General features: G+C 56.1%; 1 protein-coding gene across 3 annotated transcripts in view; it reads right to left on the reverse strand.

Annotated features, from left to right (window-relative positions):
• Positions 1-17,969: 17,969 nt before the first annotated feature.
• The window catches only part of NF2 (NF2, moesin-ezrin-radixin like (MERLIN) tumor suppressor), a gene marked incomplete at its 3' end in the record, with an annotated part of 61,182 nt that continues 52,967 nt past the window's right edge, over positions 17,970-26,184 (reverse strand). For 2 of the 3 annotated variants that reach the window (XM_081122966.1, XM_081122965.1), the window contains one exon: positions 17,970-20,493. Coding sequence is in view for 2 of the 3 variants with exons in the window: in XM_081122965.1 (XP_080979091.1) it covers positions 20,443-20,493 (51 nt within the window). The remainder of the gene's footprint in view (positions 20,494-26,184) is intronic. The other variant, XM_081122968.1, reaches the window with a different exon arrangement.

Below are 26,184 nucleotides of genomic sequence, written 5' to 3' on the forward strand. Positions count from 1 at the left end.
CCCTGCCCCCTTTGGTCCAATCAGCCAATGGCCCCAGCGGGAAAGCAGATTGTCACAGCCCTGCCTGAACCTGCCCTTCCCAAGTTGATTACATTTTTCTGCTTGTTTCTGCTTTTGTCGCTGATTAATCACAGCCCTGTTTTAGGGCCTGGGGAGAGGGGGCTCAGGGAGAGATGCCAGGCCTGGCTGAGCTAAGCTGGGCTAGACCTGGACCCCAGCACTTCTTTGGCACGACCCTGGAGGGGACTCCCAACAGCATCTGAAACCCGCAGAGAAGTCAGGAAGGACCCCAGCTATTTGTCTGTCTCCCCAGCCTCTGTGGGCTAGTCGGGTGCCCATTAGGACCTGTGTCTGGGGAAATAGAGGCTCCAGGAAAGCCCGCACCTGAAGCCCCCCTCATCCAGCTGTTCCCTTGTCTGACATCCCACCACTGGAGCTGAGTGCTTTGAGCTCCCTCAGGTCTTCTGGTGGAGCCGGGGAGTGGAGATATAAGAATTCAGAACTCAGAGCCAGACACACCTGAGGCTCCTGCATCTACCACCTCTTTGCTGCGGGAACATAGTCCTTTCCCTTAACCTCCTAGGGCCTCAGTTTCCTACTTGTGAAGTGAAGGTGGCAATGATACCTCCCAGGCAGTGGTGGGGATGAAGCGATATGACATATGAGAGGTGCCTGACAGTGCCTCCCTGTACCTCTTGGGAATTTCCTATTAGCATGAAAATCCCCCCGAGAAATATGAATTAATAATAATTATAGCTGCCACATATTGATTGAGAGTGTGAGCTGCTGCAGCTCACTCCTGTGGCATTTACTGAGGGGCCAGGCTGCACCAGCCCAGGCCAGCCGGTTCTAAATCAGGTCCCCTGCACCAAGGGAGGGTGGGCTGGAGCCTGCCGAGGGGCTGGTGGGAAACCCAGATCCTGGTGACTCCCAGAGGGGCTGCTGCAGAGCGTGTTAGTACTCGCCTGATGGAGGGGCATCTTCTGCTATGTCTCCTGCTGCTCCCAGCCTTGCTGCCCAGGTGGAGAATTTTCAAACGATGGTGCGGAAACAGTCCCTGAGATAAATCAAATAAAAATCAAGTGGGTGGGCTTACTTACATGGCCAGGCCCTGCAGGTCTGACACAAGCCCCCTCCGGACTTCAGCCTTGGTCTGTGGTCAAGGGGCCGGGCTGTCTACCTTGTGACCGGGCTGCTGTCTGGCTCCAGCAGGCCAAAGAGACAGGGGATGATAGCCCCAAGACTGTAGTGTACCCCACTGCTAGGGCCATCTCTGAAACCCCAGTCCCCTGGTGGCTCAGGCTAGTCCCTGTCCTCTCCCCTGGTGCAGAGCCAAAGCCCAGAGCTGGCTGTGGGCCCAGGGAGCTTCCATATGCCACCAGCTACACCTGCTCCTCTTACTCAGGTGCATACATGGGCTACACCTGGGCTGTGCATGTAACCTGCTAAGTTCTCTGAACCTCTGAAGGCAGTTTGGCCTTGCCCCCATTCATGGGCGGGGGCACTGAAGGGCCCAAGTAAGTCATGCAGCCGTATGAGGCAGAGCTGGGGGTTCAAGGCCAAGGTGGGAGCAAGCCCTGAGCCATGCTGATCTCTTCCTGCCCTTTCAGGCTCAGAGGAATGCTGCCTCCTCTGGGAACTATTGTCAACCTCCTGGCCCTCTACGATTGTGCATCTTGGGCCACTGGGCAGTCCTGGGTGCCAAGTCTTTTGAGCAAGCCAGGGTGGGAGTCAGAGGACGAGAGGGAGCTGCGGTACCTGGGGCTCACCCAGCAAGTGCCAGGGGGCTGCACAGTGTGGCTGAGGCTGCAGCTCGCTGTCTGCTGAAGGGCAGCAGAGAACGGTGCGGGCAATTTTTACAAAGGACATGAAGACAGGGCTTGAAAAGTCTCTGCCACAAGCAGTAAGAGTTCTGCCTAGAGAACCCAGAGCTGGCCGTATGACCTTGGGTGTCTACACTCACCTTTCTGCGCCTCGGCTTACCTGTTAAGTAGGAACACATCTAACCCCCGGAGTGAACACTTAGATCCTACACGTGAGTGCTCAGTGCATGGAGACGGTGGTTCTTATTATGAGTCAAGGGAAGCTCCAGGAGGAGCCAGGTGGGCAGAAGCTCGGAAGTGAGGACCACCCTCAGCTCTGGAGGGCAGGGTCTACCCTGCATTCCCCAGACCCTGAACCTAGCACAGGAATGGGCTGGGCTTGGGAAGGGAGCAGGGGCTGGATGAACATCTTCTTAATGAATGAATGAGAGAGAGAATGAATGAGAGAGAGAATGAATGAGAGAATGAATGAGAGAGAGAATGAATGAATGAATGAATGAATGAATGAATGAATGAATGAATGAATGAATGAATGATCATCCACTTGCCTTCGGCATTGCAGCCCCATCCTCTCCTCTGCGCGTTTCAGGGGAACAGATGGAGTGATTGCAAGGTGTGAATCATGTCTCTCGCTCCCCGATCTGGGGAAGGTGTTGCTGCCATCACACTGCACTCCCTGGGGTTTCACCAGGAGACTTGGGGTCCCTCCTGAGAAGGGTCTCCACAGACCTCACCCGCTAGTACTTGGCTCAGGGTGCTGGAGACCCTGGGAGAGGTAACCCACCTGTGACTCTGGGAGAATCCACCAAGGGGCAAGGAGGCTGGGAGAAAGGAATGGGGACCATCTTGTCCGGGGGCTGATCCCAGAGACTGGAGCCCGATCCTGTCAAAACCAGTGTGCCCCCCACCCTCCCTGGCCCGGAGACTGCTGCTCTGAGGCCGGCACTCTCTCCCCACTCGTGTTCAGCACCAGGGAGAGCTCCTGGCAGAGCGCAGGGCCCTGCAGAGCAGGGTGAATTTATTGAGGGACTCGCAGAGCCTGATGAGGCAATAAATGAGCCCATTGTCCAGAGGAGAAAATCAAAATGGAGGGAGGGCAAGCTCCAGGTTCAAGGTCATGCCAGGACTGTTGACCATAGCCCTGCCTGAGCTGGGGGGCTGCTGGGGGTCGCAGGAGGTAAATAGGGTGAGGGAGGGGTGTCCAGGGAGGGCAGAGGCCCTGGCCTTTGCTCCTTGCCTAGGGAACAGTATTGTTCCAAGGACCTGCTGGGGACAGTGTCTGGAGATGAATAAAATATTCATCGTCTGGGCAAACTCACACAGTCACTTGATGAATAATGGAATTTATAGACTTGCAGAGGCAGACCCGGCCGGGAGGGGGTGTAGGCCTGATCCCAGAGGCCCTTGTCTGCTCTGATCTTGCTCTGCCCTGGGCACCCCCCCCGAGCCTTTTGATGACAGGGATAGACAGGACAGAGCAGGTGATGGAGAAAATGGGACGAAGGGAACAGGTCCTTGAATGTGTTGCTCTTTAACAAGCAACTTGGTGATGGAGAAAGAACGCTGGACTCAGAGTCCAGTGTGGCTGGAATGAACCCTGTCTTCTGTTACCAGCTCTGTGCCCTGAGTGTGGCACCTGTCCTGCCTCAGTTTCCTCCCCTGTAAAATGGGGCTGATGGTGCCACCACACAGCCAGAGTTGCTGCGAGGATCTGATGAGATGACAAAGGTGACAGCGCCTGGTGCCACTGTCCCTAGAACACACAGTGCTCACACCTGTTGCTGAGGCTGGACCTTTAGATCCTCCTTCTCCAGTCCCCAGACTCTCCTGAGCCCAGGAGTGGTCTAGAAGGCAGAGGGAGACATGGCCACAGGAGCAGAGAAGCTTCTATCCCTCAGGGCAGGGTTTGTCAATAAGTGCAAAAACCCAGCAGGGGACTCACCCAGGACACCCCCATCCCACAGAGTTTGCTCTCACCCGGCTGGGCTGGGACCTGGGCCTGGGCCTGGGCATTTTTAAAAAGCTCTCCAGCAGCTTTTAAGGTGCAGCCAGGGTTAGAACCACTGCTCCAAAGGCAGAAGGCCTGGTGGGGAAAACTGAGTCTGGGCAAAGTAAGAGGATTTTAAGTATGTCTCACCCAAAAAATGACAGATCCCTCTCTCTGGGCCTCTCTGGGCCTCGGTCTCCCCTTGTGAGTAGAAACCTATCCCCAGGGCATGGCCAGGCTGCTGGCTGGGAGGGAGATCGCGGGTACTGAGGGCCCAGTGCCTGCTCCAGGCCCACTTCCTGAGTGACAGCTGTGGCAGCTGGCAGGAGACGAGGTGCGAGGCAGCTCCTAATTGCTTTGGGCTCCCAGAGCCCTGCCTGTCTGTTGCCTCTGACTAGATGCTCCACCAACCTGCCTGCGGCGGTTGCTCTTCCCAGAAGAGGCCCTATCTTGCCTGGCCTATGACGGTGGTGGGGGAGGAGTTGCCTCTCCCTGCAGGGTCTCACCACCCTGATCAGGGTAAGACTGGGGCCCTGAAGTCCCCGAGGGGCCTGTCTCCTTCTCTCTGTACCTCTCTGGTGACACTAGGGACTGTGTGTCAGCTTCCACTTGATCAAAGAGCTGCACAGGAACTGAGTGCACAGACCCTATGAGTGGGCTCTGCAACCTCACTTGGCACACCCACCAGGGGGCACAAGCATGTCCTCTGGGGTCAAACCCAAGAGGAAAACTGTGTGACCTTGGGCAAGTCATTGAAACTTGGAGGTTGGTGCCTCACCTGGGAATGAGGGCACCTGTTTGTCAGGACCGCACAGAAAGAGGAAGGACGCCATGTCTCCAAGGGATCCTCGTCGTTCCTTGGACCAGAATCCCTTAGCATACTCCTGGGGCTGAGTTTTCAGGTTGGTGCCTCCCTCCCTGTCTCTAGCTGCCCACCACCCCTCAAATTCTTTCTTAGGAGAGCCAAATTATTTACCTGGCTTCAGTCATCTAGCCCAACACTTACCCTTCCCTGTGCTTGAGCTGCTGCCACCACCTGCTGCCAGGTGGCCTGGGTGCAGCCTGTGTTTGCACACCTCCAGGGGTGAGGAGCTCACCACCTCCAAGAGGCAGAGCCAGCACTTGCATATTCTCTGGGCCCTGGCTTTGCACTCCAACGTCTCCCCTGCTCTGAGACAAGGCACTGAGAGCCCCTAAAAGGGCTCCCTGCATGTCACCTGGGAGACAGTGCTGACCATTGATGAGCAGCTCATCAGAGCGGCACTCGCCCCAACCATATCACACAAGGATGGCACAGTGAGCCTGTGTGCGGAGGGTGCTGTGGTGGCAGAGAGAGGAAGCAGGGGACGTGGGGGCCAGGCTTTCAGATGAGCGCCTATGGCCCCTTGTCCCAGAGTTCAGCTGCAAAGATTAGCCTGGCACTAAGAGACTGGGACATAGAATGGGTGAGTTTTGTTTGATGAGGGGACCATGGGGGCGCCCAGACTGGAGGTGTTGCTCAGGGAAGGGCTGGTCCTCCAGGAGCTCCTCCTATCCCGGCCACCACCACTTCTATAGGAAACTGGGCTATAATCCTCTGGAGTCCCCAGTGAGGGCTGCACCATCTCCAGGGCTGAGTTAGGCCTGCAGTCTTGGCCCGAGTCGGTCCCCACACAAGGCCCGCTAATGATCTTCTGTGGCCCGCAGTGGCCCGCAGTGCCCCGGTTGTGTCGAGCCTAAGTGATGATAAAATCGACAGCAGTTTAATTGGTAATTTTAATCCTGGACAGAGCAGTAATAGCGTTACTAATTGGATCGTTAGAGATTTGTGCTTTATGGCTGTGTAATTAGAGGAGCTGTGGGGGGCTGGGGTGAACTGGGGGGCCGTGCGGGACTAGGGCGGGGAGCAGGGCTGGGTCACCACTGGGACCTCCTGCTCTTCTGCTGTTTCTTCCAAGAGGGCCCCTGGGGCAGCTAAAGGAGGGGGGTCCCTGCCAGAGGTTTATCGCAGACTTGGGGTTCTATCATATCAAGAGGAGAAGTCCTTGGGAAGCACTAAAGGGACCCCAAAGCCCAGTTTCCTATAGAATGGGGTGCAGGGCAAGCCCAGCCCCTCCCTGTGTCCTCACACTCATGTCCCTTGTGCTCATGTCTTAGATGGGGAAACTGATGCCCAGGGAGGGGAGAGGACATCTCGTGTGTGCTCCACACTGGCCTTGGGTGCGTGTGAGGCTTACCAGCCCTGAACACCAACACTTGGTGGGTTCTCTGCACGTGCACAGCTGCCATTCTGCACCCATGTGAAGGGGACACGGCTGACCTACCAGAGCATGGAGAGGAACTCAGAGGGGGCCAGTCATCACCCCAGGCATGCAGGGCAGACATTGTGGGGTGCCTGTGGAGGGGAGACAGGTGGAGTGTCCTTTGGATTGAATTCACAAAAAGCCTGGCACTCAGTGAGGATTAATTAATGAAGGAAGAAAAAAGAACAGAGAAGGAAGGAAAGAAGGAGGGAGGACAGACAGACCATGGACAGAGGGCCTCTGTAACATGCCCTTCCCATTGGTCCCCTAACCTATCATTGGTCACTCTCCTAAACTCAGGCATGGTCCCCTCACAGTCTTCCAATGGCATCTACCTTAGTCGAAGGAAGAGCCAAAATTACCAAGGGGCCCAAAACACCTCCCTCCTCACCCCCTTGCTCTTGCCTCCTGCCCTGCCTACTCTTGGCAGAGAGCCAGGCACATTCCTGCCTCAGGGCCTTTGCACTTGTTGTATGTCTGCCAGGAATGCTCTCCCCCTAGACATCTACATCACTCCCTTCTTAAGGTCTTTACTCAAAAGTCAACTTCCCAATGGGCCTTTCTTGGCCATCCTAGCTTAAAAAATAAAAACACACACAAACCGCACCTGTTCTCCCACTGTCCTGCTTTATTATCCTGGCTTGCACTTACCACAGCCTAACGTACTGTGGACTCTTCTTTCTTGCCTGGTGCTGAATTTTGTTCATTACTGCATCCTTATGTTGTGACATACAGTAGATGCTCATTCATAGTTGTCAAATGAATGAATGAATGAATGAATGAACTGGAGGCTCCCTAAAGAGGCAGCCCAGGTGAGGGCAGGTGGCTGATGTGGGGCTGAGACACCCCTGGCTGTGAGCCTTTCCCAGTGGCCCTCCTGGCTCCCACTCCCCATCAGTAACTCAGTCAGGAGACAGCACCCTAGCGACCTACATCAGCAAATTACTTAGGGGGGGGGGGAGAGATAAAAATCTCTGTCTTCCTGCCAAATGTTCAACCTTGGTGCCTTCCACCTGCTCAGCCATTAGCTCGACCTACACTCCCCTTCAGCCAGGTCACCTCGTGGCGTCCAACTACCTCCCTCATCCCTCCCCACAAGAAGTGGCTACTCCATGGTGGGCTTTGGACTTTAAGGAGACCCCTCCTCTGCTGGACCCAGCTCCCTGTTCACAGGCAGGGGACCTTCGGCACCAAGGTGGGTCGTACCCGGGCTAAGCTCTGGGGTCCAGAGCTCCCGGCAACACCCTGCCCACCCGCCTGGCCGGCTGCCTCAGGCTTCATCAGGTGATGTATGGCCCACTGGCCCTGCCAGGAAGCTACAGCAGACGGATGGGCAGTGCCGAGGGGTGGGCTCAGAGCCAGGAGCAGGACAGGGAGGTGCCTGGCTCTGGAGAAAGCCATTCCCGGAAGGCCACCCTCCCTGACCAAGGGCAGGACGGGGAGTACTGGAGTTGTCTCGGGCATGGCGCCCACACTGTGGCCCTTAGTGTGGGGAAGTGCAGGGAGCTTGGGAGCTCCTGGCTCCTCATGCTATCTCCTCAGGCCTCAGTTTCTTTATCTGTAAAATGGCAATGAAGCACCCACTGGGAGGGAGCAGGAAAGATCAACTGAGAGACTGCACACCAAGCACAGCCCCAGACTCAGGGGTGCTCCAACCCCTAACCCTGTGAGGCCTGGTGTTGGGCCAGAGAGGGGTTGTCCCTTCAACCCTGCTTCCTCCTCCCTGTATCTCCTCACCTGACCCCCCTCCCCTTCCTTCTCCTGGCCTTTGGGAGAATCACACAGCCAGAGATGGACAGAACCTTGGCAAATTTCTAGTTCGACCTCCTTCCCATTTTTCAGAAGGGAACACTGAGGTCTTGAGAGAGGAAGTACCTGTCTGAGGTCAGGTGGGAGGGCCTGGGAGATACCTCATGGTGATTCCTGAAAGAAGCACTCTCCCCACCGAGGACCTGAGAGTGGGGGCTGGTGTAGCTGCCCACCAGGTGGGGAAGGACAGGCCGGACAGCTCTGGGGACAGGGAAGGGAGCGGGGGCAGGGGAGCGTAGCAGCTCCTGTGACTGAGTCAGGATGCGCCAGACGTCTCTGTGGGCTCTGTCTGCGTCCAAGGAGACCAGGACACTGGGCGGACGAACAGCGTGTCCTTGCTGGCTGGCCTGGAGGAGGGACGATGAAAGGGGGTTCATTCTGGGAACCCGGGCTGCCTGCTGGGCTGGGCAGCGTCTCCCCGCATCTGCTCACCTGCCCCGCTTCCCAGAAAAGCCAAACTCCACATGGGGCTCTCAGTGGCTGTGCACATGACACAGATGTACACAGATGGGTCTGGTGGACACATGAGGGGGTGTGGGCATGCCTGCCAGAATGCACCTGGGCACATCAGCCCAGATGTGTGCATCTGTGGCCGGATGTGGGTGCACACACGTGCCGGAGTGGATGTGTACATGCGGGGGTCTGAGCACCTGGGGCCTGAGAATTCAGGGCGGAGCGGAGCTGGAGCTCAGCTGGGGCAGAGTCGATATGAGCACATATGTCTGAGGTTCAGTGAACTTTGAACATGTGGGCCTCTCCACACACGCAGGTGTAGAGACACCGACATATATGGGTGGCTGTGGGGAGAGACATATTCTCACTCCGCACCCTGCACAAGCCTCACCTTCAGTCAAAAAACCAAGGTCAGTCCCCCACTGTCAGAAGGGGAAACTGAGGGCAGCAACCTGCCTAAGGCCGGAGGATTTCCTGCCTGTACATTCAGGAGAAAGACCCCTGATCCATACTCCACAGGGTGAGGCTCAGACAAGAAAATGCCCCCCAAGGTGGGAGACAGGTTTGACCCTGAAGGAAAAAGGCTCTATAGCCAATCACGAGCTGGCAACACTGTTCTGGAAGGCGAGTGTGGCTTCAGACTTGTTCTGAGTAGGAGCAGGGCATGGCTGTGGAATCCTAGGGTTGGACGGGGCCTTTGGGGTCACTTGGGGCACCCTCCGCTCCCTACTGCTAACACGGGCCAATGGCAAGGACCTTTGCAAAGGAGGGAGCCCCAGCTGAGGGTCTTGTCCCCTCTTTGAGCCTCTTCCCTCAGCTGTAGAATAAAGTTCCCCCCCACCCAGACCCTGTTGGAGGGCTGGAGGCCCAAGGTCATCTCAGGGACAAAGCAGTGGTCCCAGCCAGGCCTTTTTGCTGGTCTAGAAGGGAATGTGAGCCTGGGGGCAAGGGGGAGAGGGGGGCCGAAGGGATCTGAGGCAGGGAGACAGACCTTCCAGTTCAGTTAGTGAAGGGATTTGTCATTTTAATGATGCGATATTTCTTGCCTGGCTCCTGTCTGTGGCAGCAGGAAGGGACAGCTGCTTCCCTGAATGAGGCGGTGCCGGTGCTGGTGAGGGGGTGTCCTCGGACTAGAGGCCTGGATGTTAGGGTTTGAGGGGCCATCAGCTCTCACACAACCTTACCTGCAGCCCAGCTCTGCCTCTCTCTCCAAAAGTGACCTTGGGCTAGTCCTTCCCCATTGCCAAGGCTCGGTTTCCTCATCTGTAAAGTGGGGCTAATACTGTCATCCCCTGGCTTCGGGCCCTGACTGCTGTCGGCAGCAGTCTCACATCCCTCTCCCGTCCCACCGCACCAGGGCTCCCTCTCTCCTGCTCCTCTATTTCAGCAGGCCCTTGGCAGGTCGCCCTCCTCCAGAAGTGGCAAGATCTTCTGGAAGTGCCCACCTGGCTCCTCATTTCTCTCACCCAAACTAGCCTCACCCTACTCCCCAGCCTCCCCTGGCCCCCTGGCCCCCGGCCCCATCCTGTCTCCGTGCCTTAGTCACCCTGACTTGTTGCAGTTGCATGAACATACCTTGTTCTTTCTCACTTCTTGGCCTTTGTGTAAGCTGCTCCCACACCTCAGTCACACCCCTCACCCTGGTCCCTGGGATCCGAGTCCCCCTCTGGCTCTCACAGCTACCCTCTATTTGCCCTGTGACATTTGTCACACTGGTGGGTGACAGCTCGTTTCCTAGTCTGTCTTGCTTGCTCTGTGTTCCAGCGCATATAGGCCTTGATGTGTTTGTTGAATGACTGAATGAGGGACCTCAGAGCTGCCCTCTTGACCCTGGAGCACAGCAGTGAGGATGCAGGTGGCGGCCGAAGTGAGGGTGACCTGGCAGGCGGTCCGTGCATCAGCCTGGCACTACGCCTGACCAGATGGAGCTGAGCCCCTGGGGAGGGGAGAGGAAAAGATCCATCACCCAACGGTTGGTCCAAGCATGTGTGGGCGTGTCGCACCTGCCCCCCACGGGATCCTCATCTATCATGCTGTCCCTGGGACACTGGGATGGGGCGAGCGGCAGCAGCCCCTCTGCCAGGCTCCACAGGGCTGGAAACTTCAGGAAGTCTGCAGCTGTCTAGCGTGCAGGGGAAACTGAGGCCTGGAGGGGGGCGGTAGAAGTTAAAAGCGGAGACTCAGGAACTAGATTAACCAGCGCTTGAGTGACAGTTCTGGGACTCACTCGTTGAGCCCGGACAAGTCTCTGGCCTCTGGGAATCAATGTCCTTGTCTGTAAAATGGGGACACAGCAGTGTCCCCTCACCTAGTAGAGAAGAGGTCTCATGGATTCGGATTTGAGGCTCGTGCCTGCCTCGCAGCCTCCACCAGGCTCTGAGGGGGGCTGGCGGAGGGGGCGGCTGCAGTGGCTCCAAGCGGCAGGGCCAGGGCCTGCGGGTTCAGGCAGGACTGGCTAATTGTCTGGGCTGTCGGAGGGGAAGGAGACGCTGATGGATGCTCCTCCGAGCCAGAGGGGCCGAGGGAGGGGGTGGCTGAGCGATGACTAGGGACTGTGGCGATTACAGCTCAGCTGTCCGGACCAGCTGGCCAGGGGGACATCGTGCCCCAGACTCTCGCCCAGCACCCCGCTGTTTGCTGGGAAGTCACTGCCTCCCTCCTCCTCTTTTTTTTTTTATTATAAAAACAAATGCTTTCTGAGCCATCATTTCACCTGAATTGCACAACAGCCGAGGGAGTGGGGTAAGATCCTCGGGCACTTTAAGATCCTCGTTCCGGAAACTGAGACTCATTCATTCACTCAGCAAATAGGTACTGAGCACCTCCTCTGTGCCAGGCTCCGTGCTGGGCAGGGGGAATCAGACTAGAAGGTTTCAGCCACCTGCTTGCCCCAGGCACTCTGGAAGTGCCAGGTGGATAAAGTCTGAGTTTTGATCAATGAGACGGTGATGGGAGATCATCCCTTTGGGTAGCATGTGCTCCCTGGTGATCGCCAGGCACTGGGTGCCGGGCACAGTGCTGAGCACTTAAAGTGCATTGTCTTATTTACTTATCTGAGGCAGACATCAGTGACCCCGTTTTCGAGCTTCGAAAATTGGAGCCAAGGGGTTGCCATGACCCCCAGCTGGGAAGAGACGAAGCCCACACCTGCACCCAGGACTCTCGCTCTTTCTGTCCCGCAAGGGCCCCACAGCCCCACCAGGGAAAAGCTCAGTGAGGAGCTGCCAAGTGGGGGCACGTGAATGAATGAGCACATGTACCCCAAATGCACTAAGCCCAACCCCCGCATCAGCTATTCATCCCCTGTGGGGGTCGAGGCCAGGACTGGGACCGCCTCTCCCAGAATCTGACACCGCCCCTGGACAGCCTTTCCCACACCTGTCGTGCCCAGGGGTTTGTCCCCACTGCCAGGCCGCTCAGAGGGCCCATGGCCACACCCAGGCAATGTGAAGGGAGGACTTCTGTCCCGCCTGCTCTGAGCTGGGCCTGAGGGAGGGAGTCTCCTTTGAAGCCAAGGGGGAGAATGAGCCCAGGGAGTGGGTAAAATTGGGTTCAAACCCCAGTTCTGAGAACTCACTTGGCCTCTCTGAGCCTTAGTCTCTTCCTGCCTCACATGGGAGGGATGGCGACTGCACAGGGCTCTCATGGGGCCTCATGATGCCACCAGGTAATGACCTAAGTGGGAGCCAGTGCCGTGAACCCGGGCTGGTGTGTGCAGTGGTGAATGTGGCCCTCCTGGGACTGCTGAGGTCTAAGGAGGCCGACCAGGAATGCCCAGGCCAACACCAATCACTGTTGCTAGTGTTTCCATCCTCAGGGGATGTTATGGCCCTGACCCAGGCAGACAGGGTCAGTGCTGGGGTAGAGGTGAAAGGTGGGCCCTGCCCTTTTGAGCCAGGCAGCAGGGCCCAGAGGAGCCGAGGGGCTTGGGGCCGGGGCTGTGCTTGGCCTGTGCTGACCTACCCAGCGGAGCAGAGCCAGCTCTAATGAAGTGGTCTAGCCTCAGGCTGGCACTGATTTCACGTCTGGGTGGCCACCTCCTGGCTGGTAAATGTCACTGGAGAGAGCAGCATGGCACCTGGCATGGACCCAGTCTTGGGCAGGCTGCTGGAGGGCCAGGGATGCCTGTGGAATGCTGATGCCAGCCCAAGACTCCAGACCCTCTGGACTCCCCTCCGAGTCTCAAGGGGCTACGCCCAGCCCCTCTCCTGCTGTCAACCCACAAGAGCCTGAACCCCAGTGCTGGGGGATCCCCCAACAGCCACGTCCTGCCCCCCTCTTCATGCTGGCGGGCTGGGGGATTCAGGGTGATCTGGAGAGGAGCCCAGGGTGCAGGAGTGGGTGGCAGAGCTGTGGGAGAACCCCTCCTGGCCATGATGGCCCCTGCTTCCCTGAGCTGTCTCCTCTGATAACTGAGTCAGAACAAACTAACAGTAAATAGCTATATAGCCACACAGCGGCAGGCCTCGTTTAATAAACTCTCGCTGCGGCAAGCACTGGCTCAGAACCTGGTATCCACGATTCCGGTCAACCCCCATGATGGCCCTGTGGTCAGCGGGAACTGCGTCAATTATGCAGGAGAGGAATGTGAGGGTCGAGAGGCCAAACCCTCTCCTCTGAGCAGCATAGGGGGGTCCCCCACCCCACTCCAGCTCTGCTGTGCTACCCATAGTCCCTTTCTCTGCCTAACTCTCCACCCCCGAGAAGATGGGGCCTGGCCCCTCTTGTCTTCCCTACATCTTCCCTCCTTCCCTATCTCCTGGGATCACCAGGAGGTGGGGGGCTGGAGGGAGGCTGTTTCACTGCTCATCTAGGACTCTGGGCCCCCCTCAGCTACTGAGCCCATGGGAGCTGGAGGGAGGGAGTAGGGGCTCATGTCCATTCCAGGTCTGGACTCAGGACAGGAGCTGGGTCTCCAGAAAGACTAGAAGGCAAGTGGGGTGGAGGGCCGGGGTGTCACTGCTCACTGTTTCCTCCCCTGACCTCTCTTTCTCTCCTTCTAGGACCTGGGTCTCCAGATCTGAGACCTAAAAACAAGATCTGCCCAACCCACACCCGTCCTAGATTCCACATTTCCTGGGTGCCATCACTCTAAGTTGCATTGATGAGCTACTGCCCTATAGGACATGAGGTGGCCGATGACAGTCCTGGTGCCAGAGGGTCAGGAGCAGTGTTTTCGGGGCAGACACAAAGCAGCCACTGCGTCAGGCCCACCCGTAATGCCGTGACTTCCACATCATGACCTCGGAGCCCCTCAGCCCAGTGGGAGTTATCTCTGAGTTATCTGCATGTCCTGGCCCCTTCCCTGCCTAAGGAGCTCCTCAAAGTGGGCCTTGTCTCCCCCACTGTGGCCTTCCTGAGCCTCTCCACCCTGCACCCAGCACGGACTGGCCACAGCAGAGCTTGACAAACGGAGGTCCTGAGTTTGGGCTGGGGTGGGGGCTGTCCCTGGAGCCTGGTGGCCAGCTCGCAAGCTGGCGGGGAAGATGCCAGTTCCACCTGGAAGCCGCTCCCTGCTCCCGCTTCTCTCGGCGTTTCCGGGGCCTTCCTATGTGGGGCGGGGAGCCCTGGCATCCCCAGCTGCTCTCCCTCCTCCCAGGTGAAGGGGGGGGGGGAAGAAGCCGTATTAATAAAAGAAGAGGGTACTGCGACGGACTCCGCAGCGCGTGCAGCTCAGAATAGCAATGTGCTTTCTCAAGGCAAACAGAACTCCCCAGGTGTTAATGCAAATTCACTCCAGTTAAGATGAAAGAGAGTTGTTTCCCCTTTGCTAGCTAATATGAAGGACTTAATAGATTCAGCCTCCGGAACTATGGCTGGGAGGGGAAGGCTGGGGGAGGGATCTGGAGTGGGCAATAAAGGGAGGTCCCCGTGGGTTTTAGAGCAGAGCCACTGTCACAGCAGGCCTGGCCCATGGTGCAGCACGTCACCCCATCCTCTACCTGGGCTGACAGGAGCGGGGCCCCTGCTCGGGAGGAGGGAGCAGGAAGCACACAGTGGCGATGCCAACTGGCTGCCCTGTTGCCCACTGCCCTTCACATTAACTCAGGGCTGGCACCACAACTGCCACTCCCCAATTTGTGCCAGAGGCGTGTGGGGCTAGAAGAAGGGGTGGGATGAGGCTGGCTGTCCAGGGAGGGCACCTGGTTCTAGTCCAGCTTGTGTCTGTGGCCGCCCCTGTGGGATGCTGGGTCAGTCAGTCCCCTTTCGGCTCCCTGGACCGTGACACTGGTTTGACAGCACCTGGGAGACCAGCCTGAGGAATTCCTTCAGAAACATGACATTCGAAGACTGTTGGAACAGGAAGGGGCCTCAGAGTCCCTCTGGTCCAACCCGACTCTTTACAGCAGAGGACATGGAAGCCCAGAGAGTGGAGGGGACTTACTCAAGGCCATACGGCTGGAAGTGGAGGGAGAGCTGGAGGGGCCAGAGCCCACGCCCTGCTCTCCTGAGTGATGGTGGGACACAGTCCGGGTGGCTCCGCCAGCCTCTGAACCCCTTCCTCCCACCGGGAGCCCTTCTCCAGCCCAGGGCCCCGGGCTCAGCAGCTGATCCCAGAACTATCTTCCACCGAAAATTACACAGGGCGCAAGCCGGGCGGTTGTCGGGGAGGGTGGGCTGCGGCAGGTGTGTGCCGGGCGCCCAGGAAGATGTCTCAGGCCTCGGCTGGGAAAAGGGAGACTTCAGGGAAATCCAGGGGGAGGGGGAGTGAGAGTGAGGCTTTCCCACTGGACCACTTCGCTTGTCTGAAGTTAACTCCTCTCTCAGGGCAAGTGGCACAGCAGGTGCCCTCAAGGAGCCTCCCCCGCAGCCCTCTTCACTTTTGTTTACTGACTTAATTCCTTCAGATCAGAGGCTGCCCCTTCTCCCTAGCAGGCAGGCTGGGGAATTACATTATTTATATTGGAAATGGGCACGACTCCAAGGGGACTTCTTCCTTATGCCTGTTAAGAGAAAAGTAGGTCACTGCTGGGCCTCCCTGGCATCTTCGGTTGGGTTTTTACAGCCCAGGTACCCACGGGCTCTGGGAAGAGCTCCAGGTGCAGAGCCTAGCGCTGCCCACCTAGCCCCTCTGCCACCCTGAGCCTCCAGTAAATTATTGACTGGAGCAGCAAGTATTAATGTGACAAACCAGAACATCCTTTCCAGGCGGCTCTAGCCTGGGTTATCTATCATCTCCCGGGCTTTGCAGCTGGCACTGGGCAAACACAGCGACGACAAACAGGCCAGATGCAGGTTCATTAAGCTCCTGGTGCAGGTGGAGGGATGGGGCCCGTGTGGGGGCCGCTGGTGGGCTTGGTCCCTCGGAGTCAGGGCTTCCTCTGGGTCACCACTGCTCTTTTCTCTGCTTCCTCCTGCAACCCACCCCCACCCCGAGGAAGCATCTGGAAAAAGAGCCACCCTCCTCAGACCCAGCATTATTAATCCCCACAAAACCCTATACAACTCCCCGTTTGGGTGAAGATATTGCTGTGCCCAAAACTTAGGTAACTTGCCTGGGATCACCAGGCTGGCAAGGGGCTGAGCAGGGCTTTGACCCCAGGTCTTTCTGAGTTCCAAGCCGGGAAGGGCCCTGAGCCCTCGGCCGCGTGGTTTCCTCAGCCCTCCCCATGGCTGGGTGCAAAGAAAGGATGTCGCGTCTCTCCGTGCGCGCTGCTTCCATTACTTGTAAATAATGGTAACACTGCTACCTACCCTCACCCGTTTTTTCGTAGAAATCGGAGTGCTTTTTGCATCTGTTCTTCATGTTATCCTGACAAGGTCCCAGAGGCATCACTGTCAACTCTCTTTACAGAGAGGGAAACAGGTTTTGGGAAGCAAAGCGTCCAGCCCTGCAGGGAAGGGGCACGGAGCAGGCGTGCGGCCTAGTGGACGGCCCGGGCGGCTCCGGCTGCTCCGACTGTGGAGCTCGTCAGGAGACGTCTTGATTTCCTAGGCTCTGAGGCAACGTGCCAGGAGCTATTCTGGGGCCAGCATCCCAGTGAGAAATGGGCATCTAGTGGAAACCGGGAGAAGACACAGTGGGGGTTCCTCTGAGTCAGTCCTCGTGGTGCTGATGAATGGCCCCGAGCTGCCTCCCTGTAGACAAGCTCCGACTCCTACCCGAGCCGGGCCCGAGGACGCAGCATCCTGCCATAATGCAGCAATGACAGGCTGCCAGGGAGCCCCGGGAGGGGACAAGAGCCCGTGGTGGCCTCTCTCGGCTGCCTGGGCTGTCTGCGAGGGAGACGGAGAATATGCGGATGGCTCGACTTTCTCTTCCCCAGACGTGCAAGAAATTGGATTAGACACGGTTGCAGCAATCTTCTCACCAATACCTTTCTCCCCAGAGTCCCGCTGCCAACTCATCGTTACCCGTGGGTGGCTCCCTATCCAATCCTCCAAAGCGAAAGCTCTCGGGGTGGGCAGCCCTGGGGATAGCTGCCAGGCACTCAGCTTCGGTCCCTGCGAGGACTGAAGGCAAAGAATCAAGCGCTGGGGGGGAGGAGGGGGGGCTGCTCAGGGATCCACGGGACCAGGTCGCAAACACACAGCTAAGCACTGAGGGCTACCCAGCACCTTTAGGCTTACAGCATGGTCAAAGGACACTAGAGAAAAGCAGAGGCGACCGAGACCAGTCTCCCCCATACCAAGACGCCAGGCAGTATTATTAATTCTAACTTCACTTAATGGGGACCGCAGGACCTGTGGGAGCATATTACCAACATCTGGGGGTCGGGGGTTGGCTTTAAAAGTATTGTCTGGATAGCTTCAAATGAGCAGTATTTATGAAGTATTTTCTCTGACTCACACTACATAGGAAATCAAACTATTTCCAATCACTGAAAACAACATAATCTATATTTAAGAAATGAAGCAGTTTCATATTATTATTTATCGAATAAGTGTTCTAATTAGTTACTAGTTCTATAAATTTAAAATTATGAAATATTGTTCACCAATTTTACAATTTTCTTATTTTACAGCTTCAAACATATCTTTCCAAATATATACAAACTATATTTAACTTAAATTCTTGGAAATTTTTGTGTATTCTGATGGGTTCTTTTCCTTATGGGCTGGTACAATGGAGACCTGAAATGCATTCTGCCGTGTGGCAGGCAGAACCGTGGTTCCTTAGAAGTCCTGATAACACATGTGCCGCCCGAATCTCTGATTTTAGGATTTGTAATTTGTGTGGTCCTATGACAATAGGTGGGCCTCATCTGTCCAGCAGACAGTGCCCAGAGCCCCAGTGGCTCTGCATGCCCCCAATCCCCTCCTCCAGAGCCCAGAAGGGGAAACCCAGGAGCAGTACCCTAGTTTTCAGGTGTGGAACTGAGGACAGGTAGTGGGTGTGGAAAGGAAACAGGCACCAGGACCAGGTCCAGGCTCTGAGTGCCCCACAGGAAGAGGGAAGGGAGTGCCCAGGTGAAGGTATAGAAGAGGTGCTGTCATCAGCCCAGGAAAGGTGATCCTTTTACCACAAAGACATGGGGCTGAAGTTGAAGTCCTGGGGAGGCAGGGAGGACAGAGGTGCTGACTCAGTACCCAAGAGGTGGTCCTGTCACCAAGCCCAATGGTCTTGCCACCTCAGCGGGCCTGCGCAACAGGCAAATTGAGAAAGCCCACGATGAACTTTTTACAGCTTAGAATTTTTATTAAAACAATCATTTAAATTACAACAATCCCCCAAAACAGAAAATAGTCTCCCAGGGTCTGGCCCTGACAGGTGTCGAAACTCAGGCCCCACAGGAAGTGGGGCTTGATGTCTTTGAAAAGGGATGGAGCCTCCCTGGAAGCCCACAGCCTGGCCCCAGGGCTGCCTCCCTGCCAAGGTCACCCTCTCTAGGGGCTATGAAGCTCCAGCACTGTCAGCAAGCAACACTTTGTCACTGTCCACGGTTGTCAGCCTCTGGACTTGCTGTTTTGACTTGAAAGAGAGAGAGAGAAACCTGCACCCAAGATCACAAAACACAGTCACTTAAGAAGTGTTATGTAATGCCACAGGGTGTTGTCTAGTGGGGCCTGGTGGGTACATGAATAATTGAGTCAATAGCACAGGTCAGAGCGTGGCTGTGACTGAGGCGAGGCCTCAATCAGGATGAACGAACCCTCGAGGTGGTCTGAGTGGAAGAGCTAAGGGTTGACAGTGCAGCCTCACGGCAGGTCACAGCTGGTTAGTGACTTCATGAATGGTGAGTCTGCCCAAGAACCCTCACAAGTGCTCGTAATGAAATAATCATGGCCAGAGCCGTGCTCTCAGCGGAGGTGAGAGGCTTCCTTATTTGATAAACTCCCAGCCCTAAAAATGTTCACTTTAAAAAACACAGGCACACATTTCTGAAAAACCAAGCTCCTCTTTCAATCTTTCTCCTTCTACTGGGGCTCAAGACCTTTCTGAGGGCCGCCACCCTCTCCGCCCATCCATCTTCGGAGGTGCCCACCAGCCCCCACCTGCCGAGAACCCAGCTGTTCCTGGCTGAGCAGGGCTCTGCTGGCCTCCCGAGGCTGCTCCCCAGGCCCAAGGGGACTCCTGCCGCAGCTCTGGCACAGTCCAGCTCCCTTATGGCCACAGAGCTTGGCATTTCCCAAACTTCAGACATACACACGGCAGTTAAATAATAATAATAATTAAAAAGCTGGACAATGTTTTTATAAACCACCACCATGCTCCTATGCCCACAGCAACTGTGAAGGATTAAATTTACAGGTCAGGAGGAAAGTAACTCTCCTGGAAATTCAGGGATGGGTGGTGCGCCTGAGGAAACAGAGCCTCAACACAAAAACCAGACCCTACATTACAAAAGTGAGAGGACTCCCCCCATGTCTCCGGAGAAGAGACCTTTTGAGGGACAGGGAGAACTCTGTGCCATCCACACTTAGTGTCCAGATGCAAAATCCCACCCTGTGTGTCCTAAGGGGCGGGGTGACACACAGGGTTGGCTTCCTTGGGGCAAGGTGGCCCAAGAAAATGGCAGCCAGCTAGGGACACCGTTAGGTCAGCCTGAAAGTAGAAAACAGGCAGGCTCTCTGTGAGCTGCTCAGCTTCTCAAATCACAATGGATTGTCGGAGGCCACTGTGCTCTCAGAATATCTCTAGGCCCTCACACGGCTTCACTGAATAAATGCCTTTTTACTGGTTAAGGCTTATCACCTGCTCTGCATAACAGCCCCATTGGAAGGATCTGAATGGCCCAGTGAGTCACAGCAGGGCTACCAAGCCCAGGAGAAAAGAAAGAGCAGGAAAGTGGCGGCAGCGTGGGCCACAGGGTGGTCTATGGCCTGCTGCAGGCACGGGTGGGTGGGTAGCTGTGTGCCGGCTCACACTGGGAGGGGCACAAGGGACCCCATATGGCCCACAAGGGAATAGAAAATGAAGGGTCCTCTGGGGAATGAGGGCAGCCTCAAAAGGGGGCCCAGGTACAATGGGTCAGGAGGGGCTTGCTGGCAGCCGGCCAGGAGAAAGGTGATTCATATCAGCAAGGCAGGCTGGGGCCAGTGGAGCTCAGTGTTTGGGCCCCAGAGCCCTACAGAGCCCCCCAGTCATGACTGAGCTACCAGGTGCTGACTAAAGCATGTCAAGGGGGTCCCCCAGCCCAACACAGCAGGAGAGGCTAAGGATGAAGGGGGGTGAAAAGGGCCAGTGGCTCCCACCTGACCCTTGGACTCTGGTTTGCCACTCTGGGTGGTGGCACCAGCCTCCTGGCCTCCAGAGGCCTGTGCACTTCACTCCGTACAACTGCTTCCCAGCCTGGGCTGGGGGGTCAGCACTGGACAGTAAGACAACCCCCCCCCCCCCGCCAGGGTGCCTTTGACGAAGGAAGTATGGGGTCACACATTAGACAAGGAAAGACAAATACTTCTGAAGAAATTTAAAGACTTAGGTCAGGAGAACTAGAACCCCATGAGAGAAATCTCTGCAGGGTCACAGTTCAAGGCAATTGCACATGAAGGGGGTTGGGCTCTCCACTCAGGGGGGAGAGTTCCAGAGCTCCCACGAAAGCTCCCAGCCAGTCCGCCTACGATGGCTCCCACGGTGTCTGACCCATCCTGCCAGAGCCAGGAGCAGCAGAAGTGGTAGATCCTGGGGTGGCTGAGTCACCTGCTAGAGCTCTTCAAAGAAGGCCACTCGGGACTTGGCGCTCTGCAAGGTGAGCTGCAAGGAAGCAGAGAAGAAGTTGAAGGGGACAGATTGCCGCTCCGCTACAGGAAGCCCCTCTGCCTTGCGGACTAGCCTCGCAGGTGGTTTGGAGGGAACAGATGTCCAAGAAGCCGGTGGTCCGTCCCAAATAAGTTTCCAGATTTGCCCCAGAACTCAAGTTAGGAGGTGACAAATGAGGACATGCTGGGAGGGATGCTAGTGGGCAGAAGCATGTCAGCAGGAAAATGTCATTGATGTCGCCTTTTCACAGAGGACAGGAGGTCCTCAGACATTTTAATAGATTCACACATTCCTGTCTACAAGAGTCTCTACGGGGCCTCTGTGGTGTGCTGTCTGCAGTGGTGTCAGCCTGAGATGCTCACCTCCCCAGGGCTCAGCGTCTCAGTTCTCACATCCCTGGGACACTGCTGGGGCAAGGTGACATGGCCTCAGGCAAGGCAGGCCTGCATCAGAAGAGGAAGAGCTTGTCCCTTCCACTCCCGGTTCCCAGGTGGCCCCAAAGCAGACTTGCCCAGGCCCTGGCAGCTGAGAGAGGTTTCCATCCACCAGCTGGGAGGAATGGGCTTTGTAGGTGGGACTGGTTCAGGCAGAAAAGACAGGGCACAAGGGGCGGTGCTCTGCCCAGAAACTGTTAGAGCCGCCCCAGGGATGGGCTCTCGGCATGGCAGACGATGACTAGAGTTTGTGACCCCCTATACCGCTGAACCCCAATTCCTGACTGTAGACCATTTCCCAGGATCTTCCCAAACAGAAGCATCTGGCAGGTGCATTCTCCCCGCACCCCACCCCCTGCTCTACTCCTGAAATCAACTTGGGCAAGACTGTGTGTCCCACATCCAGCCCTGGGACCTCAGAGGAGAGGTGCAGGGAGGGAGGACTCAGAGTACATGCTGCTCACCTTTGTATTTCCCCAAACCACTTACATTAGTGCTTGGCACCTAGTAGGAACTCCAACAATGCGTGTTGAGTAAGATGTAGGCTATAATGATAAATTATAACAGGAAAAGGTGAGAGCTCCACATGGGGCTGACAAGGCCTGGCTGCTAATTCCCCTTTGTAACCACTCACTGTGTGGCCTTAGTGGACACCCTTGACCTCTCTGAGCCTCTTTCCTCTGGAGTTAAACCCCGGGGGCAGGTTAGATGGCCTGGCCCATTCCCTCGACCTCTGGAGGTCTCTGAATTCAAAGAGTCCTCAGTATCGTCTGAGTCTCTCCAAAGGGTGGGGGGGAAGACGCCAAATCAACTGCTTCACCATCAAAGACAGACGGCATCAGTGTGCTCAGAATGAGACAGCTTGAAAGCGGCTCTTCAAATCCTGCCAAATCTTTTGGCCTTGAAGTTCCCGACTAACAAGCTGAATGCGGGGGGGCATCTGAGCCCTTTTCTTCAGTGGGACCAATTTCAGAACCGCTTTGGAAAGCCCAGCTCTGATGGGAATGGAGAGAGCTTTCATTCCTTTGCTGAAACCGGACTCCCTCTAGAAGGGAGCCGAGTTTGGATGGGTTTCTCCCTAAATGCAACTCGAGGAGAAGGGCCACGAGTTATGTGCTCTGTGATAATGGAACCAGGATGGTAACTGGGAAAGAAAGAACCAGAGAACCTCTGGGACAAAAATCCTCTTGGGGGAGAGTTTAAATCAAAAGGTGTAAAACCCCAAATCTCTGCTCAGGTCTCTCCCATACTCCTGGAGACCTCAGGCGGCTCCTCAGGGGAAAGGGGCCCTGCAGAGGTCAGGGCTCTTCCCCAGACCTTCCACACAGCCACATCCAGACTGCCTGACCCAGAGCCATCTGGGCCACCTACCAGCTGGGTTGTCCTGAGCAGGTTACTGGCTCAGGCCTCAGTTCCCCACTGTGAAGCAGAGGTGGTGGCAGCCCCTTCCTCACAGGGTGGCCTGTGGAGTAACTGGGGAACGCTGTGAAACGCTCAGCACCCTGCCTGGCTGGCAACAGAGCTCAGCAGCTGTTATCTTCCGCTCCCCCAGCTCTGGCTCCTCTCCTTCTGGGAGGTGGGGGGTGGGCAGGGCAGAGTACAGGGTAGAATGTGCCGGAGAAGGCAGGGCTGGCCTTTGTGGCCTCCGAGGCAGGGCAAGTGGATGCCCCCAAGAGGCCTGGCCACTTCCCCAGGCAGGGAGCCCAGGCTGTGGGGGCCTCCGCAAGCCTCCTGCCCATTTGTACAATGTTGGCTCCAAGAATTCCTGGATCCTCTACTCTAGTTGGGTGCTGGCTGTCCCCACGAGGTGCCAGGGGAGGGTTCTGGCAGCTCTAGCAGCGCCAGATGCCAGTTGCTTGAGCATGTGTTCGCTGGGATGCAAAGCCCTCTTCGGGTGGGCAGGACACTTCCCCGGTCCCCACTCCACACTGCACAGCAGTGGCTCAGCATCACCCCTTATCTTGTAAGAGCAGAAGTTGTACCCCAGCCCAAGGAAAGTACAGAGCGAAGTCAAGTGCTCTGGCCATGGAGATGTAGGAAAGCGGCACAGACACACGGCCTCGGAGAGAGGAGAGTGCACAGTCTTCCAAAATGCACTAGGCTGTTAGAAGTTCAGGCCGAGCCACTGGGCAGGGGCACCAGACCTGGCTGCTGTCACTGAGGGCGCTGGGAGCCACCTGCCTTGGCCCACAGCAGACCCGGCTGCCACCGCCCCCATCTCTCACCCTTACTGTACAATTCCATCAGGAGTCCTACTGTCAGGAAATTGCTGCACGAGCTGCCCACTGCTGTTGGAACCCTTCCCATCGCCACCTCGGCCTGTGGCTGCTGCCACCTCAGCAGCAGCCTTTATCTTAGACATTAAAATGTCCTCTTCCTGAGCCAGCCAGTGCTCCCTGAGTCTTACACAGGAGGGCACGGCTGGCGGAGAGCAGGTGAAGGAGGCAGGGGGTGAGAGGGGGTCAGCGAGGAGAAGTCTGGGTTTCTTTCCTCCAGGCGGGGCCGCAGAGGCCCAGGGGCAGGGAGGTTTTCTAAGGGAGCCCAGGACACCTCCCCTCAGGCACCGCTGACAGAATCTGCCAGCTGGACTCTGGCTTCCCACCTCTGCTGGGCAAGCTCTCCTCACCTGTGGGATTCTTCCCCACCTGCTCTTTCTAGAAAGCTCACTGACTGTCACATCTACAGTACAGCTTCAGGCAGGAGGTATTCATAAAAGAGAAGGGAAAGGCTCAGAAGAAACGGTACCCAGCTCTTCATGAAACAAAGGGTTTCTGGGGCCTTCTTTGCATACTCATGAAAACTAGCTAACAAGCGTTCTGGTTTGCCCACCACCCCTCACACTATGAGGTGTACCAGCCCACATCCGTGTTTGGTCCATCTTTTTGCTCAATAACTGGCCTGGCTCTCTCCACACAGCACACAGAGGTACCGTAGATGATCCAAGAGGGCCCTCACCTGCTGTGTGTCGCACTGGGAGAACTGAGGCCAGTCTTGTGAGTCCCACCCCCGGCCTCCCATTTCCTGCGGTGACCCACAGCACTCCTCCACGCCCCTGAGCCAGACCTGCTGAAGAGGGGGCAGCGCCTCCATGAAGGAGGGGACTTCCCCAAGTGCATGGGGTGTGGGCTCCACAAGCACACTGCCACGGCCATTCTCCAAGGCTGTCCAGGCAGAGGTTTCCTCCGAATTTCAGTAGGTGCTGAAACTGAAGAGCCTCGGGAAGCAGGGCCTCGTGGGCAACGGCTGCATCATTCTGGGACCTGTTGAATCTGGTCCACCTTCCTTAATCCTTCTAAGGACAAGTGAGTGACAGTGTCTGCCATGTAATGTCCAAAACTCATACTGAATCCAGACAAGGGCGAACCACGGGAGTCCTGGTGGTCATGCCCACTCCGTCGGGAAGTGATAAACCACACGGGGCCCCGCACAAAGCCTCCAACCAGTGCTCTTGCCAGTTCCCTAACATGACTAAAAGAACATGAAGTTTCCTCACCAGGCACTGGGCTGCCCCGCTTCTCTTCCAGCTGTCTCTTCACATCTGATTAAAATAAGCCGCGTGAATAATACAGGAGGAATTAAGTTCTCTCTTGACTGAACCGGCTGTTCAAGTCTGTCACTAATCCAATTCCACTCTGAGGAGACAAACTTCTTTTTCTGTCTCTGCCGCAGATCTATACACGGCTTGGTTTTTATCTAATGGGGGCTCTGATCCACCTGCTGGGCCTGGCCCTTTCCTCCTGCCCAGTATTGACAAACAGTCTGGCAGAGCCACCTCTCATCCCGTTCATTTCTCCATCAAACTGCCATTTGTTTGGGGCAGCCCCCAGTCTGTGAAAGGGCAGGAGAGGGAGCCACCTGACAGAGCTAGACCTCCTCACACTGACCCAAACTTTGCATGGTGTGACCAAAAGGGCACATCCACCCAATCTAAACAAGTTCAACTTCAGGAGACACATCTGTCTCCTTAAGAAGGAGGCTGGCTCCTCTGAATCCTAGGAAGGAGCTGGAACCCAGCAGGTTCTCCTTAACACAGGCACGCAGGAATACGCAGATTTACTGCTTCCTGCTCACTGGGGTTTTCAGGCAGCCCCCAAGATACAAGAATCTGGCACCTGCCCCCTCTTAAGAAATGGCCCAGGGTCTAGAGACAGAAGCCTGGAAGGCACCTGTGACAAGCTGCAGGCTCATCAGTCTCTCCCAGCCTGTCTACCCCTCCTCCCCTCTCCCCCAGCTGCAAAGGCTCCTCCAGCATTGGTCCCAAGAGTGCCCCCTGCTGGAAAGACACAGCATGGGGTAGGGGGGCACTGCCAATTCTCCCCCCAGCCCTCTTCTAAAAGTCCTTTTGGGGGGACTGTTTCCCAAAGTGATTGGAGGGAACTAAATGTATTCGGGCACAGAGCCTGCAGCAGCAAGGCTGCTTGATTAAGAATGAATTACACTTTCATCAGCACATGGAGAAAACTGATTCACAAGGCCACATTGTGATGATCTGGTTCCTAAAGCAAATGCGGGTGGCGTGGGGGTGGGCAGGACACAGAGCCACTTGGGCTATCAATGACGAGGGAAAGGAAGCTCTACAATTAAGCTGGGAGAGCAAAACTAATCAGGATTCCTCCAACTAGTCTCTGGGGGCCTTGCCTAGATCCACTCATCCCCAGGGAAGAGAAAGGAAGTGGGCGGGGCTGTCTAATTCATTTTAAACAATAAGACCCACCGTGCTGAACCCACTTTAGATACTAACCTAATAACTCCAGGCACTGAGACTCTGCTTGTCCCATAAAAATGCTGTGAAATTGAAATGCAAGCCCTAAAATCATGTTATACTTCCTCTCCACCACTACATGTGTACTGAAAATGAAGGAGGGGGGAGGGCAAGGATACAAAAGGAAATACAGATCCACCGGGTGAAAGCTGACTCTGGAGCGGAAAGGTGACAGGCAAAGCCAGCAGCAGCAACTTCCAACATAATCTTTGGTCTAGGGTGTGATAAACATTCCCCCTTCCAAACCAGAGCCAAGGGGACAGGACCAGTGAAGGCGGGTAGCTGCTGTAAACTGGCCAGAGTAAGAGTCTCTGCCATCTTGCGAGTGACAGCTTGCACCCAAATGCCATCTGGGGATGTGCATGGAGAGAGAGCTATTCACACACTTATCCCTAAACAGAGGTGGCATGAAAGACCAAGTCCATTCCAATTAACAAATCCAATTTGGTATTAGCTACTTTATCTGCTCAAGAGAGAAATCTGCCAGGG

Source organism: Miniopterus schreibersii, assembly GCF_964146895.1.
Source record: "Miniopterus schreibersii genome assembly, chromosome: 20".
NCBI lineage: Eukaryota > Metazoa > Chordata > Mammalia > Chiroptera > Miniopteridae > Miniopterus > Miniopterus schreibersii.